The following is a 15,054-nucleotide window of genomic DNA, read 5'->3' on the forward strand; positions in this document are numbered from 1 at the left end:
TCGGGGCACCACAGAATCCCCTCCAGCCTCAGCGTCACGGGACCGCAGGCCAGGACTCCGAGGGCTGACCTGGCAGTCGGGGAGGTCTGGGTGGGGCCCCCAGGTGATCTGATGTGCTGCCCTGGGTGAGAGACTGGACCCCCAGCCAGACCCTCGGCTCCAGTCCTGTGGTCTCAGGACAGTCAGTGGTCCTCTTGGGGCCCCGGGTTTATCCTCTACGAAGTGGGGACAATAACAGCACCCCCTGAAAGGGTGAGGGCCAGACCAGAACGTCCACGTCAGTGCCCTCGGCGAGAGCTCGGCACAGCGGTGCTCACTGCGGTCACGGCTATTCTGGTTCTAATTTAAACGCTCCATGGTTTACACCTTCCCCCTCCCCCATCCCTGCCCCCAAACAAGAAGACCAATGCAGAGTTCAGCGTGAAGGCCGTGCTGTGGGTGACCTAGACTCAGCCAACCCCAGGCTGATCTCACCATGGTGGCCCAGCAGAGGCCTTTGGGCTAAGGTTCTGCCCAGCTGGGGGGCCGGGTTGGCCTTGCCTGGACGTGCCCTGCACATACCTGCTGGGAAGGCCGGCTTGGCTCAAAGCTCTGTGTCATCCTTCGTCCACTGATGCCTGTGGTCTTGGTGGAGTGCCAGCAGGGGGAGATGGAGGGCAGGGCCGGCGAGTCTGAGCCCTGCCTGGGGAACGCGACGCTGGGAGCAGCCGTGTGACCTGCCCATGCGCCCTGCAGAACCTGGCCTGACCCGGGCTTGGGCTCGGTGCTGCACCCACTGTTGGGCCCTTGTCCACTCTCTGGGGCCTCTGGTGCAGAGTCAGAGAGGAGAGGGGAGCCCCCAATGCCCCACCTTCTGTGTCCACAGGAGGCCCCTGTCCTGCCCAATGGCTCCTATGATGGCAGCTCTCTGGTCAAGTCTTCAGGGAAGCTCATGTTGCTGCAGAAGATGCTCAAGAAACTTCGGGACGAAGGGCACCGTGTACTTATCTTCTCCCAGGTGAGCTGCCCCCAGGTGGCTGCTGGCCTCCCTGCCTTCCCTAGCCCAACCCCACACCTGCAGAGGGCGTCCTGCCCCCACTAGCTGAGGGCACAGCCTGCCAGCAGCCCTCAGGTCCCGATGCCATCCCCACGTGGGTTGTGTGTCAAAAGTCGCTCCTCTGGGCCCTGGTGTGATGCAGCCGAGGAGAGCTGGTTGGGCGCCAAGTTCAAGGTGCTCAGGGCATGTTGGTGGGGAGGACCAACGTCCACCCCATCAGCTGCTCCTCTGGCCTGCTCCTCCTGGAGCGTTTGTCTAGGCTGGGATGACAGTCCTCTCCTCTCACCCGTGCAGCCCAGCTTCTCATGAAGGTGGGGCCCTGTGGTGGGGGCAGCTTGGCGGGGGTGTGTGTGTCCCTCTTTCTAGCTTGATCCTGCGGCATCACTTTTTGGGCGGTCAGAGGCAAAGCTGTCCAGCCCCAGAGGTTTGTTTGTCTGTGCACTTCCTTCATCCTTTTGCATCTGTCTTACGTGCGGCTCTGCGCTAGGCATGGGGGTCCAGCTCTTGTCCTCAAGACCCTCATGGTCTAGTGTGGGAGATGGAGGTTAGAGACAGTTATCCAGCCCCAAGGTCACCTCTGTGATGGGGGTCAGGGATGGCCCTAGGGGCCTGGTGTGAAAAATGTTCCATGGTGGTGTGACTGAGCCAGAGACTAGGACGTGGCTCCTCCGTGTGCAACAGTCCACGTGTAACAGCTGCTCCTGCCTGCAAGCCCCTGATCCCACCCTGGGCCTGCAGCAGGCCGAGGAGTCTGGGGAAAGCTGACCAAGCCTGTGACTGTGGGCTGACCTGGAAACTGGATCCAGAATCCCCCAGCCCTCTGCCAACGTAAGACATGATTCTGGGCTGAGGCCCCAAGGGACCAAGTAGAGGGAACTGCACAACTTCTAGAAGGGGGCACAGAGAGAAAGTGACAGAGATGGAGCCCTGCCAGCCAAAGTAAGCCTGAAAACCCCAATCACAAAACTCATGAAAACGTTCAATGAGACATTGAATGAGACGCCCCACGAAACAGTAAGCAGAACCCAAGTGGGAGGAATAATAGAACAGCCTGAAAAAGTTCAAATAAACACGTTTAGGAACCTCAAAAATACCAGATTAACACTCATAAATCGCGAAGAAATCGATTAAACACAGGCAGCAAGAGATAAAATAAAACTAACTGGATAGGAAAAGGGTCTGCATGAGATGGAGAACAAAACATTTCAACAGACTGGATGAACTCTCAACACTGTTGAGGAGAATGGGGATGGATGGGAACCTGGCGTTGAGGAATTTCCCCAGAATGCAGCAGAGAGAGACAAAGATAAGACTGAGAAATTACATGGAGGATGCCTTGAGAGGCTCTGGTAATTATGCACTAGGAGCTGCAGAAGAAGAAATAGAGAAAATGGCAGAGAAGTCAGACTTAATGGGAGTTTGCAGACAGACGTGGAGAAAGATGTGAGGTCTCAGGTCTGAGTACCAAGCAAGATAAATACAGTGAGTCCCCTACATGTGAACGAGTTGCATTCGGAGAGCGCGCGTTTGTTGAGTCCAATTTGTTCGTAAGTCCAACAAAGTTAGCTTAGGTACCCAACTAACACAATCGGCTATATAGTACTGTACTGTAACAGGTTTTTAAGACTTTTCACACAAATAACACATAAAAAACAAACAAACAAAAAATAAAGAAAACATTTTTAATCTTATAGTGTAGCACCTTGAAAAGTACAATAGTACCAGCTACATCACCGCCGCTTTTTTTTTTTTTTTTTTTTTTTTTTTGCGGTACGCGGGCCTCTCACTGCTGTGTGGCCTCTCCCGTTGCGGAGCACAGGCTCCGGACGCGCAGGCTCAGCGGCCATGGCTCACGGGCCCAGCCGCTCCGCGGCATGTGGGATCTTCCTGGACCGGAGCACGAACCCGTGTCCCCTGCATCGGCAGGCGGACTCTCAACCGCTGCGCCACCAGGGAAGCCCCGTCACCGCCGCTTTTACGCTTGCTTCCAGACATGCTGGGCTTGAAATAGAGATACTGTACTACTGTACTCCATACAGTACTGTACAGTAAAGTACACAAAAGCACAACCGCTTGTAGAGGATGCACGCGTGTGACAGTGTACGCCAGACACACGCACTAACTTATGTGATTGGACGTGCGAATGCACGTTTGCATCTTTGAAGGTTCACAACTTGAAGGTTCGTATGTAGGGGACTTACTGTATAAAGAAAGGAAGCCCTAGGCACATCATAGGGAAAATGCCACACTTCAGACCCAGTATCTACAAAGGAATGACAATCAGACTGTCCTCAGATTTCACATCAGCGACAATAGGTGGCAGAAGACAACTGCAAAACCTTCAACGCACTGTGGGAAAACGGTGACTGATAATTTTATATGCAGCCACACTCTCTCTCAAGATTGCTTATGGGAGGAATATGGGAGCTCAGAAGGGACTGCTTTCCTCTTCTCATAGGAAAGGGTGAAATCAGGGAAGACATCACAGAGGAGGTGCTGTTTGAGTTTCCTAGGTGGTAAGGGGGTGGGAAGAGAGTGTAGGTAATTTGGGATGGTTGGAGAATCTGAAGGAAGCATTGGGAAATGAAGCCCAGATGGGCTGGGCACCAATCCTGCAAGCGTGGAATGCCAAGGTGAGGATTTGGGACTTTATCCTGGGGGGAGAGAGCAGGGAGGCATGTGCTTAGAGCTGTGTCTTAGGCAGATGGCTGTGGGGCTGGTGTGAGGGGATGGAGTGGCTCCGGTGGTTGAGGTTGGAGGCTGCATTCTTCTTCAGAGAATGGCCCTGCATCAGGTCTGCCTGGGTCCCACCTGTCTCCCCACTCAGCAGGCTGCTCTGTCGTCCCCCACCTGTCATGGGGTCCCTGCTCTGTGGCAGTGCCTCAGGCATACCATGTCCCCTGCAGATGACCAAGATGCTGGACCTCCTGGAGGACTTCCTGGAGTATGAGGGCTACAAATATGAGCGGATTGATGGTGGCATCACCGGGGGCCTCCGGCAAGAGGCGATTGACAGATTCAACGGTACCCCCGCCCCACCCCTCCCCGGGCCTTCACTGGGGGGCCCCGTCTGCCTCTCCTCCTACGCTAGGCTCTTAGCCAGACCACTCAACTCATGGTCAGGGTAGCTGCTCCTCAAACGGCCGAAGAAAGCAGACCAGTCCTTAGGTCCTAGTAGCTGGTAAAAGGGATTCATTCCGTGGAACTTGCCAGGGGCCTGCTGGGGTGCAAGAAGCCAGCAGATAACACTTGCTCAGAGCTGAGAAACAGACAAGGAGGAAAGCAGAAGGGGAGGAAAATCCCTCTGCTTCTAAATGAAGCCGGTGCTGAGGGTCTGGCCAGCACCTGTGGGCTTCTGGTACGGAAGCCAGCTAAACCTCCGGTTGTAGGCAGGGCCGGATGGGGCCTGTCCCCGGAACACAGGCTGCGGGGAGGGCGAGAGCAGAGCAGCGCTCCCTTAGAGGAAGGACAGAGGGAAGGGCAGGGCCACACAGGCCCGAACTTCCAGCCTGCTCTCTTGCTTGCCTGGGAAGGAGAGGTGAGGGGGGCAGGCCAGGAGCTGGCTCTGGAGTGGAGGAAACCTCTGGAGGGGGAAGTGGTCCAGCGCCTCTATAGTGGCAGGTTTGCAGCAAGTGCTGATGAGCTCTCTTTCCCCGGGGCTTGTGGCTGCTTCCCGCCTCCCACCCTCAGAACAGGGCTGGGGTCCCACGGCTCCAAAACCCAAAGCAGTGATTCCTGTTGCCCGCTCGCGTCAGAGGTCAATCGAGCAGTTTCAGCATCTCGATGCGGCCCCAGCACACGTCTAAGCGGGAGGCTTCAGGAGGATCGGGGACCTGTTTGCAGCTCGAGTGGGTGCCGTGGTCAGTCCCAGGTCACTCAGTGAAGGGCTCCGATGGGCCTGAGAACCAGCCGTCCTGCCACAGTGGGCACTGACCAGAGCGTCGGCCTGGGCCCTGGAGCTGGGACCCTGCGTGTTCCTTGGCTGCTCTGACAGCATCACGGGCAGGGGAGCCGTGAGGGCGGGAAGGACCGAGTTCCCCAGGGCTCCCTGGGGCCTGACCCTCAGCGGCTCTGCCCGTATTTGCTGGCTGTTTGCAGTTTCTTCTTTGCCGCCCGGGCTTTGATAATCGGTTCCTTCTCATTCTGGCTCCATCCTGTTGGCTCAGGGCTCAGAGCTGGGGGATCCATGGGGCTCAGGTGGGCTGCTCTGTCCACCCGCCTGGGGCCCCAGGCCTCCTCCGGCTTCCCTGAGCACAGCTCAGGCCATTGTTGCCTGTGATGGGGTCACAGTTCCAGCCCCCCCCGCCCCGATCTCCCGTCGGCCATCCGCCTATTCCGACCCCTACTCCTCTGGCTGTGCCCCTCACTCACCCTGCTGGGCGCCCACCTCTCTTCCTCAGCCCCTGGGGCCCAGCAGTTCTGCTTCCTCCTCTCGACCCGGGCAGGTGGTCTGGGCATCAACCTGGCCACGGCGGACACGGTCATCATCTACGACTCAGACTGGAACCCGCACAACGACATCCAGGTGTGTGGCCCTGACACCAGAGCCCTCTCAGAGGGCCCCTCGCTGACCCTGGCTCTGTGGGCTTTCCCTCCCTCCCCCCACAGACTGTCTCAGGGCTTTACCGCTCCCTGGACCCGCCTCGTGGAGTCCCAGCCCCAAGAGGGACCTGGGAGGTGAGCCCCTCCAGCTCCTGCATTGTACAAAAGAGGAAACAGCCCAGGGAGGGCAGGGGATGTGTCCAAGAACACGCAGCGATCTGTGTGACCATGACCCCTGGTCTGTCCCATCAGTCTTAGGGTCGAGGCCGTGGAGTGGGTCCTGAGACCCAGAGGGGGCCAGTTTGGGAGGAACAGGAAAATAGAGTTGAGGGGACAAAGCCTGTGGAGGTGGGGAGGGGAAGAGATGGAGGCGGGGGCAATGGGGCTGGTGAGGAAGGATGGGAGGGTTGGGGGGCAGGGGTTGTGGGAATAGAGACACACTCTGCTGTCCATGGCCACCCCTCTCGGGGCAGGGCCGGGCACGCACACACTTTACCCTCTTGGGGCGCACACACAAACTCAGGTCTCACGCACACGTGTGTGTACCCGTGCACCGTCACCCACACAGATCTAATCACACCGGATCACGTCCCGCGGACACCTAACGCGCAAATCCCCAGGCATGTCCTCACATCACAACCTGTCCTCACAGGGTGGCTCTGCCTCCCCACCAGGTGGGCTTACAGTCCCACTAGTGGTCACTCCCGGGGAGGTGCAGCCCCCATCTCGGCATGAGCGCCATCAGAGCCCCGTGTGGCGTCATTACATAAGCACACTGGCCACCCTGCCGCTTGCACACCTGCAGTCACACCGAGTTCCATCTGCACAGGCACCCAGGCCCCCAGGAGGCCACACAGGATGCGAGCACAGCTGCCCTGGTGCACACACATCTCCACGGGCAGTCAGGCAGCTGGTTCCATGTGGAGCGCGTTCGTGAGCCCATGTGCATGCCTCCCCCCACCCTCCGGTACCTGACCCTGAGCCCCCAGCCCTCGGGTGAGCTATGGGTGCTAAGCTGCAGGTCGCTCCCAGGCCTTCAGTCGCGCCCACCGCATCGGGCAGAACAAGAAGGTGATGATCTACCGCTTCGTGACGCGGGCCTCGGTGGAGGAGCGTATCACGCAGGTGGCCAAGCGCAAGATGATGCTAACCCATCTGGTGGTGCGGCCTGGCCTGGGCTCCAAGTCCGGCTCCATGACCAAGCAGGAGCTGGACGACATCCTCAAGTTCGGCACAGAGGAGCTCTTCAAGGACGACGTGGAGGGTGGGTATCCTGGGTGCCGGGGCACGGGGGGTTGGTCCTGCTTGAGACACTCCCTTCCCAGGGCATCTCCAGTGTGCAGCTTTTCCCTCCTCTGCTCCCGCCTCCTGGCCAGGATGGGCAGGGCCAGGGTGGCATCTCTGGGTACTGCCCCCCAGCTCTGCGGTCCCCCACCTCTGTCCTCCAGGCATGATGTCTCAGGGCCAGAGGCCCGTCACGCCCATCCCTGACGTCCAGTCCTCCAAAGGGGGAGCCCTGGCCGCCAGCGCGAAGAAAAAGCACGGCAGCACCCCGCCAGGTAGGGGCCAACCCAGCCCAGCCCCCAGACCACCTGTACCCCGGATGGCTGCTCCTGGAGAGGAAGGGGGACCCCCAAACCCATTTTGTCAGGTTCCCCCGCCTGTGGACTGTAGCCGGGCGGGCAGTGGGCTGTTACATTGTCTCATCACCGTGCTCCTCTGTTGCAACCCCTGGAGGGGACTGGGAAGGGCCGCTGTCTGGAATCTGTCCTGGTGGCTGTCCCCCAACTCTGCACTCTGTCTGCCCCCAGGTGACAGCAAGGACGTGGAGGACAGCAGTGTGATCCACTATGATGATGCGGCCATCTCCAAGCTACTGGACCGCAACCAAGACGCCACGGACGACACGGAGCTGCAGAACATGAACGAATACCTGAGCTCCTTCAAGGTGGCGCAGTACGTCGTGCGCGAGGAGGACGGCGTGGTAAGCCCCGCCCCTCGACCCCGCCCCTCCTCGGCCCCGCCCCCCATAGATCACGCCCCTCCTTTCAGCGGCTCCACCCATTTGCGGCCGCGCCGCGCCCCTACCGCAGCTTCTCTCCATCTACGCTCGGAAACCGATTATCCTGAAGGCCGGCTCCCTGGTGTCTCCTGAGTGGGCCCTCCACCCTCCACGCGGACCCTGGGTGCTAATTATTCTTCCACGTGCCAGTTTTCCTTTTGAAACTGGGGGCTTCCTGAGGACAAGGGTGGGGCTTATTCTGTTCTATACCCCAGTGCCTGGCACAAGGCTAGGGAGTACTTGGAAAGTGAATGAATGAATGAATTACCGCGGCAGGAGCAGGAAGAGGAAGAACACATGGGGCTGGGGGTGATCAGGGAAGGCTTCCTGGAGTAGACAGGCTTTCCAGTTCCTCCTTGAGCCCCTAGAGGGTGAGATGTGGTAGAGGCAGCGAGGCCTCCTAGGGGCGGAGATGCGCGCTGGCCCCGCCCTCACGGAGCCCACGGCACCTGCGTCCCCAGGAGGAGGTGGAGCGGGAGATCATCAAGCAGGAGGAGAACGTGGACCCCGACTACTGGGAGAAGCTGCTCCGGCACCACTACGAGCAGCAGCAGGAGGACCTGGCCCGCAACCTGGGCAAAGGCAAGCGCGTCCGCAAGCAGGTCAACTACAACGACGCCTCCCAGGAGGACCAGGGTGCGTGCCCGGTGGGCGGGGTCATGCCGGAGGGGAGGGCATCCCTGTGGCGGGAAAGCCCTGGCGGTGGGGGCTAGGGGCTGTGTGGAGTGGCCTGAGTCGGGAGACGGTGGGGAGAGCTTCTCGGAGAAAGGGGGCTCCGGGGCAGGTGTGGGGTGTTTGGGGGAACAAGATGGGTAGTGGTTCAGTGACCTCGCGGCTAGTGGTGTGACTTTAGGCAAGTCTCAGTTCCTCCGTCTGTAAAATGGGGACGACGGGGATATGAGGCCTTAGGATGTAGTGCAGGGTTGCAGGGATGCTGCGGGAGCTCACAGGAAGTATGCGAGGGCTGTTTTCGTTGTCACTGTTCTCAGGCTGGGGTGTAGGGGTTTGGTGTGGCCCTGGGTGTGGGGGGCTCGGGTGGGCTTCTGCTGGCACGGCTCACCCTGCACCCCTCTGCCTGATCCCCCCCAGAGTGGCAGGACGAGCTCTCAGACAACCAGTCCGAATACTCCATTGGATCCGAGGATGAGGACGAGGACTTTGAAGAAAGGCCGGAAGGGCAGAGTGAGTCTCAGCGCTGGGCTGGGGCCCATGCGGCATGTCGGGGAGCTGGTGGTCAGCGTGGGGCGCCCCAGGGGCATCAGGACAAGCGTCCGTCCTCCGGAGTGGGTCCTCAGGGGCCTGCTGTCCTGGGGCGAGCTGCTGGGTGGGCTGGGTCAGGACCCCGGGCCCGGCTGAGGGGTCATGGCGGGCTGCTCCCCCAGGTGGACGGCGACAATCCAGGAGGCAGCTGAAGAGCGACAGGGACAAGCCCCTGCCCCCGCTTCTCGCCCGGGTTGGCGGCAACATTGAGGTGGGGCCTGCGTGCACCCCTCACTCGCCCAGCTCCCCTTCCCTGGATTCCTCTCATCCCCTTTCAGAGCAAAGAGCTCCCCGCTGCTGCCACTCCCGGGGCGCGGAGGAGGGGCGGGAGGGCTGGGGGGTCCCACTGGGTCAGTGCCAAGTAGAGGTGGGCCTGGGCCGTGCCCCTCTGGGTCCTGCCCCCGCCGGAGGCCCCTGCTCCTCCGTGCTTCTCCCTTCCCTGTGCTTTTCTCCCTCGTCTCTGAATTCCCCGCTCCCTCACCCTGATCTCCACCGGCCCAGGTGCTGGGCTTCAACGCCCGACAGCGGAAGGCCTTTTTGAACGCCATCATGCGCTGGGGCATGCCCCCCCAGGACGCCTTCAACTCCCACTGGCTGGTGCGGGACCTTCGCGGGAAGAGTGAGAAGGAGTTTAGGTAAAGGGGCTGAGGTGGTGGCCCAGGGTGCGGCTGCCCGCCCTGGAGTGGCAGGCTCCAGCTAGGTGAGCCAGCACGATGGGTGGCGTTTCCGCCAGGTTAAGGGTATCTGGAGAGCTCACTGCTATCTGATGTTGGCGTGCCTGGGGTCCAGGCCTGGGCAGGGCTTATTTGCAGAGAACACTGACCAGTTCTCTCTGCCAGAGCAGCTGGTGTTAACGGCAGCGCGAAGGATCTGGGTTGTCCGGGGTGAGGGCTGTCCCAGGAGGGTCCCCTGCCCGGGGGCCCTCTTCTGTCCTTCCCTGGGGCCTGACCCAGCCAGGCCTGGTTGGGAGGCAGGCGACGGGTGATGATTCCAGCCAGGAGGTTCCCCGGGGGTCCTGCCAGCCCTCTCAGAGGGTCCTGCCGGCCCCCCACTCCCTGAGCCCCAGTCCCCCCCACCCCAGAGCCTATGTGTCCCTCTTCATGCGGCACCTGTGTGAGCCGGGGGCTGACGGCGCGGAGACCTTCGCAGACGGTGTGCCCCGCGAGGGCCTCTCCAGGCAGCACGTGCTCACGCGCATCGGGGTCATGTCACTAGTTAGGAAGAAGGTGGGTGAGTAGCCTTTGCTGGGCTTTTCCTGGTGGCCGACCACGGCCCAGGTGTGCCCCTGGGGGGTCAGCGGGCAGAGGGCAAGTGCCTGGCTGTCCAGGGTCTGAGTCAGGCTAGAGGCATGGACCCACAATGCCTCTCTGGGTGGGGACTGGAGGCCGGGTTGGCAGGTGGGGACGGGCTGGGGGTAGGGGCTGGCAGGGGGTTTTGCAGTCAGAAGGGCATGTGGCTTGGCCAGCCTCGGGTGGAGGCGGCACCTCTGCCTCACCCCAAGCCTGTCACGCCCCCAGTCCCATGGGCCACCCTGAGGCCCTCGGTTCTGAGCTGCGACCACCTCCCTTGCTTCCCTCCCCCCTGCCCCAGGTTCAGGAGTTTGAGCACGTCAATGGGAAGTACAGCACCCCGGATTTGCTCCCTGAGGGGCCCGAGGGCAAGAAGCCAGGCGAGGTCATCTCCTCGGATCCCAACACACCGGTGCCCGCCAGCCCTGCCCACCTTCTGCCTGCCCCGCTGGGCCTGCCAGGTCTGGGCTCTGTCGAGCAGGGGAGGGCGCCTGGGTCACAGGAGGTGGCGAGACCGCACGTCCTCCCCACATCCCACAAGGGCTGGCCTCCCTCCCCGCCCAAAGCTTCTGGTTGCAGAAGTGTCACTCCCCTGAGAGATTTTCCTTTTAATGACAGCTTTGAGATGTAGTTCACACACCACCGTGTTCCATCTTTATTTAAAACTGTATTATCCGGTAGTTTCTGGTACATTCATAGGATTGTGCAACCATTGCCTCTAATTCCAGAATGTTTTCATCATCCCAAAGAGAAACACATACTCATCAGCAGTGACTCCACATTCCTTCTCCTCGTATCTTCCTCGGCAACCACTAATCTACTTTCCGTCTCTACGGGTTTGCTTGTTCTGGACATTTCACGTAAATGAGATTATACACTGTGTGGCCTTTTGTGCCCGGCTTCTTTCACTAGCGTAATATTTTCCAAGTTCATCCATGTTGTCGGGTATCAGCACTTCATTCCTTTCTGTGGCCGAATACTGTTCCATTGTTTGGAATCCACCACATTTTGTGTATCCACTCATCAGCGGATGGATTTTGGGTTGTTTCTACCTTTTGGCTATTGTGGATAATATTGTGAGTAACATTGCTTTGAACTTTTGTGTTCAACTGAAAACAAGTGTCTTCATTCCTCTTGGGCGTATAGCTAGCAATGGAATCACCGGGTCACGTGGTATAGCATTTTGAGGAACTGCCAAGCTTTTTCACAGCAATCACACCATTTTTCATTCCCACCAGCCACGTGTGAGGTTCCAGTTTCTCTACATCCTCACCAGCACTTATCTGATTTTTTGCTTACAGCCATCCTAGTGGGTGTGAAGGGGCGTTTCGTTGTGGGATTTTTTTTTTAATATAAATTATTTATTTATTTATTTATTTTTGGCTGCTTTGGGTCTTCGTTGCTGCGCGCGGGCTTTCTCTGGTTGTGAAGAGAGGGGGCTGCTGTTTGTTGCGGTGCGCGGGCTTCCCATTGCGGTGGCTTCTCTTGTTGCAGAGCACGGGCTCTAGATGCACGGGCTTCAGTAGTTGTGGCACGTGGGCTCAGTAGTTGTGGTGCATGGGCTTAGTGGCTCTGCGGCATGTGGGATCTTCCCGGACCAGGGCTCAAACCCGTGTCCCCTGCATTGGCAAGAGGATTCTTAACCACTGCGCCACCAGGGAAGCCACCAGGGAAGCCCCTCGTTGTGGTTTTGATTTGCATTTCTCTTTTGATTTGCATCTTTGATGGCTGAAGATGTTGAGAATCTTTTCATGTGCTTCTGGGCCATTTGTGCATCTTCTTTGGAGAAATGTCATTTCAGATCCTTTGTCCTTCTTTAATGGGTCATTTGCCTTTTTGGTGATTCATGTGTTTATCTGGGCAAAGCATCTTCTTCCCTCAGTCAGACCCTTCAGGCCGGGGGCGTCCTGCCTATCCCAGGTGACAGGTGAGGCCCCGAGAGGCTCAGTGCCTCTGAGGACATCCTGCTTCTGGGCACAAGTGCCCTCTAGTTTACTAGACATGCCTAGTTTACTTCCTGGCCCAGTGTGCCTGTGGGCAAGTCCCTTACCCTGCGAGGTAGTGACCACCTCCCAGGGCTACTCAGAGCACGTGGGTCACTGGCCCTTTGCAGGATCAAGAACTGACTCAGCGTGGGGGAGGCACGTGGCCAGTCAAGCAGCCTGAAGGCCGGGACCACACCCAGCCGTCCTGGCTCCTAGGCTGGGCCGCCACCTACCTCGCTTCCCGGCTTCCAGATGGGAGGCACCCCCCCCCCCCGCATGTAGCTCCGTCCTGTCGGCCCCTGGCTTTGGCCTCACTGGGCCCAGGGTCCTCCAAGGCTCCTCACGTTGCAGGCCTGGCCTGGGTGCTCTCGCTGACCTGGTTCACCTGTCCTTCTGCAGGTGCCGGGCCCAGGATCCTCTCTGATGCCCCATTTTCTGCCCTTCTCCCCCTCCCTGCCCCAGCTCACCTGTCTCACCCCGTCTCCCTTGATCTTTCAGACAAAATGGAAGCCCAGCTGGGCTACTTGGAAGAAAAGGAGCTGGGGGCGCAGAAGCCAAAGAAGCCCCCAGAAATCCAGGTACGGAAGATGCAGGTGTCTGGGCCCCTGTGGGATGGGGGTGGCTCTGGGGACCTTCTCAGGCCTTGCCCAGGCAGCTGTCACTCGGGCCTCCTGGTTCCAAGTTCGAGCCTCTGTGTCTGGGGAGCGGGTTGGGAGCACGCAGTGGGAGCCGTGAGAGTGCATTCCGAGCCCAGCATGCCTTCCCTGCCTCCACTCCTGTTGAGGCTCCAGGCCCCGCAGCTCCCGAGTCTGTCCTCCCTAGGCCCTGCCAACTGCCCTGGACAGAGCGGAGGGTGAGGACAAGCATGAGAGCTCGGATGGCAAGGAGAGGGCCCGAGAGGATCGACCGGAGGAGATGGAGAAGGCCCAGCCCTCCCCAGAGCAGCTGCTGAAAGGTGCGGGCTTCCACCCCGGTGCAGTGTCAGGCCTGGGCCAGAGAAGGGCAGCCAGGCCGCGCTCTACCCCGTCTCTCCCTGGCTGGGTGGCGGACTGTGCATCGCTCTGTCCTAGCACCATAGGTCCCAGTGTGAGGGGAGAGCCAGGGGCTCAGTTCTCTACACGTGGGCTTTAACTTTTCCTGTTGTACAGTTTGGGGGTTATTCGGCTACATCTTTTTTTTTTTTTTTTTTTTTTTAATTTTGGCTGCGTTGAGTCTTTGTTGCTGCGTGCGGGCTTTCTCTAGTTGCGACGAGTGGGGGCTGCTCTTCGTTGCAGTGCGTGGGCTTCTCATTGCGGTGGCTTCTCTTGTTGTGGAGCATGGCCTCTAGGGTGCGCGGGCTCAGTAGCTGTGGCTCGCAGGCTCTAGAGCGCAGGCTCAGTAGTTGTGGCGCACGGGCTTTGTTGCTCGGCGGCATGTGGGATCTTCCCAGACCAGGGCTCGAACCCACGTCCCCTGCATTGGCAGGCGGATTCTTAACCACTGCGCCACCAGGGAAACCCGGGCTACATCTTTTTATTAGTTATTTCTGAATCAGTGGCCTCGTGGTCTGAACACATGAGTCTGTATAATATTGTTTTTATATGATACTGTTGAAACCTGCTTTCTGGTTTAATGTGGTCAGATCTTGTAAATGCTTATGTGTGCTTGAAAAGAATGTTTGTCCTTTCATTGCTGGGTGTAAGGTTCTAAATATATGCATTAGATCATTATGTTGTTCAGATTTTTTTATATCCTTACTTATTTTTGGTTTGCTTTGATCAGTCACGTCTGAGAGACTTGTGTTAAAATCTCTCACTGTGAGTGTGGGTTATTCTTTGTTCTCGTAAGGCCAGATTTTGTTTCGTATAGTTTGGGATTGGGTTGTTAGGTGCATATTGGTTCAGATTTTTTATAATTTTCTGGTGAAGTGTTTCTGTTTATTATGTAATAACCTTCTTATCCCTCCTGATCCTTTTTGCTTTAAGGTTCATTTAGGCTGATTTGGATTGAGCTTATTTTTGTTTAGTATACACTTGGTGTATTATTATTTTTTTCTTTCTTTTTTGCCATGCTGTGCAGCATGTGGGATCTTAGTTCCCTGACCAGGGATTGAACCTGGGCCCCCTGCAGTGGAAGCGCAGAGTCCTAACCCCTGAACCACCAGGGAATTCCCATACTTGGTGTATTTTTTCCTATCCTTTTACTTATAAGTATAAATAAAAACTTTATTGTGATATAATTCACATTCCACACAGTTCACCCACTTAAAGTATATCCTTCAGTAGTTTTTATATATTCACAGTGTTGTAGAGTCATCAGCACAATTAATTGTAGAACATTTTCATCATTCCAGAAAGAAACCCTATGCCCGTTAGCCCATTTTCTCCTCCCCACGGCCTGTGGCAATCACTAATTTACTTTCTGTCTCTTTGGATTTGCCTGCTCTGGACATTCCATATAAATGGAATCATAAAATGTATGCCTTCTTATGTGTGACTTCTTTCACTAAGCACAGTGTTTTCAAGGTTCATCAGTTTTGTACCATGTATTGGAACTTTGTTCCTTTTTGCTGAATAACATTCTACACTGTGGATAGACCGTATTTTATTTTCCCATTCATTAGTTGATGGACTAACCCAACATCAGTTGGGTTATTTTGCCTTTTGGCTATTATGAATAATGCTGCTCTGAACATTTGTATATAGGTATTTGTGTGGACATAGATTTCAGTTCTCTTGGGTATATACAAAGGAGTGGAATTGTTGGATTGTATGGTAACTCTAATATTTTGAGGAACTGCCAGATTGTTTGCTACAGTGGCTGCACCACTTTACATTCCCACCAGCAGTGTACAGTTTTCCAATTTCTCCACATCCTGGCCAACACTTGTTATTATCTCAC

The 15,054-nt window shown here is 57.3% G+C and overlaps 1 protein-coding gene across 3 annotated transcripts in view; it reads left to right on the plus strand.

The window, feature by feature from the left end:
- CHD5 (chromodomain helicase DNA binding protein 5) overlaps positions 1-15,054 on the plus strand; it is a 66,057-nt gene that overhangs the window by 37,997 nt on the left and 13,006 nt on the right. For all 3 annotated transcript variants that reach the window (XM_060283829.1, XM_060283831.1, XM_060283835.1), the window contains 14 exons: positions 866-997; positions 3,943-4,060; positions 5,437-5,561; positions 6,611-6,842; positions 7,027-7,137; positions 7,390-7,562; positions 8,102-8,276; positions 8,730-8,822; positions 9,023-9,111; positions 9,402-9,535; positions 9,982-10,126; positions 10,491-10,650; positions 12,673-12,752; positions 12,997-13,129. In XM_060283829.1, the coding sequence (XP_060139812.1) occupies positions 866-997; positions 3,943-4,060; positions 5,437-5,561; positions 6,611-6,842; positions 7,027-7,137; positions 7,390-7,562; positions 8,102-8,276; positions 8,730-8,822; positions 9,023-9,111; positions 9,402-9,535; positions 9,982-10,126; positions 10,491-10,650; positions 12,673-12,752; positions 12,997-13,129 (1,900 nt within the window). The remainder of the gene's footprint in view (positions 1-865; positions 998-3,942; positions 4,061-5,436; positions 5,562-6,610; positions 6,843-7,026; positions 7,138-7,389; positions 7,563-8,101; positions 8,277-8,729; positions 8,823-9,022; positions 9,112-9,401; positions 9,536-9,981; positions 10,127-10,490; positions 10,651-12,672; positions 12,753-12,996; positions 13,130-15,054) is intronic.

The sequence above is a fragment of the Globicephala melas genome, chromosome 1, assembly GCF_963455315.2.
Source record: "Globicephala melas chromosome 1, mGloMel1.2, whole genome shotgun sequence".
In the NCBI taxonomy this organism is placed as follows: domain Eukaryota; kingdom Metazoa; phylum Chordata; class Mammalia; order Artiodactyla; family Delphinidae; genus Globicephala; species Globicephala melas.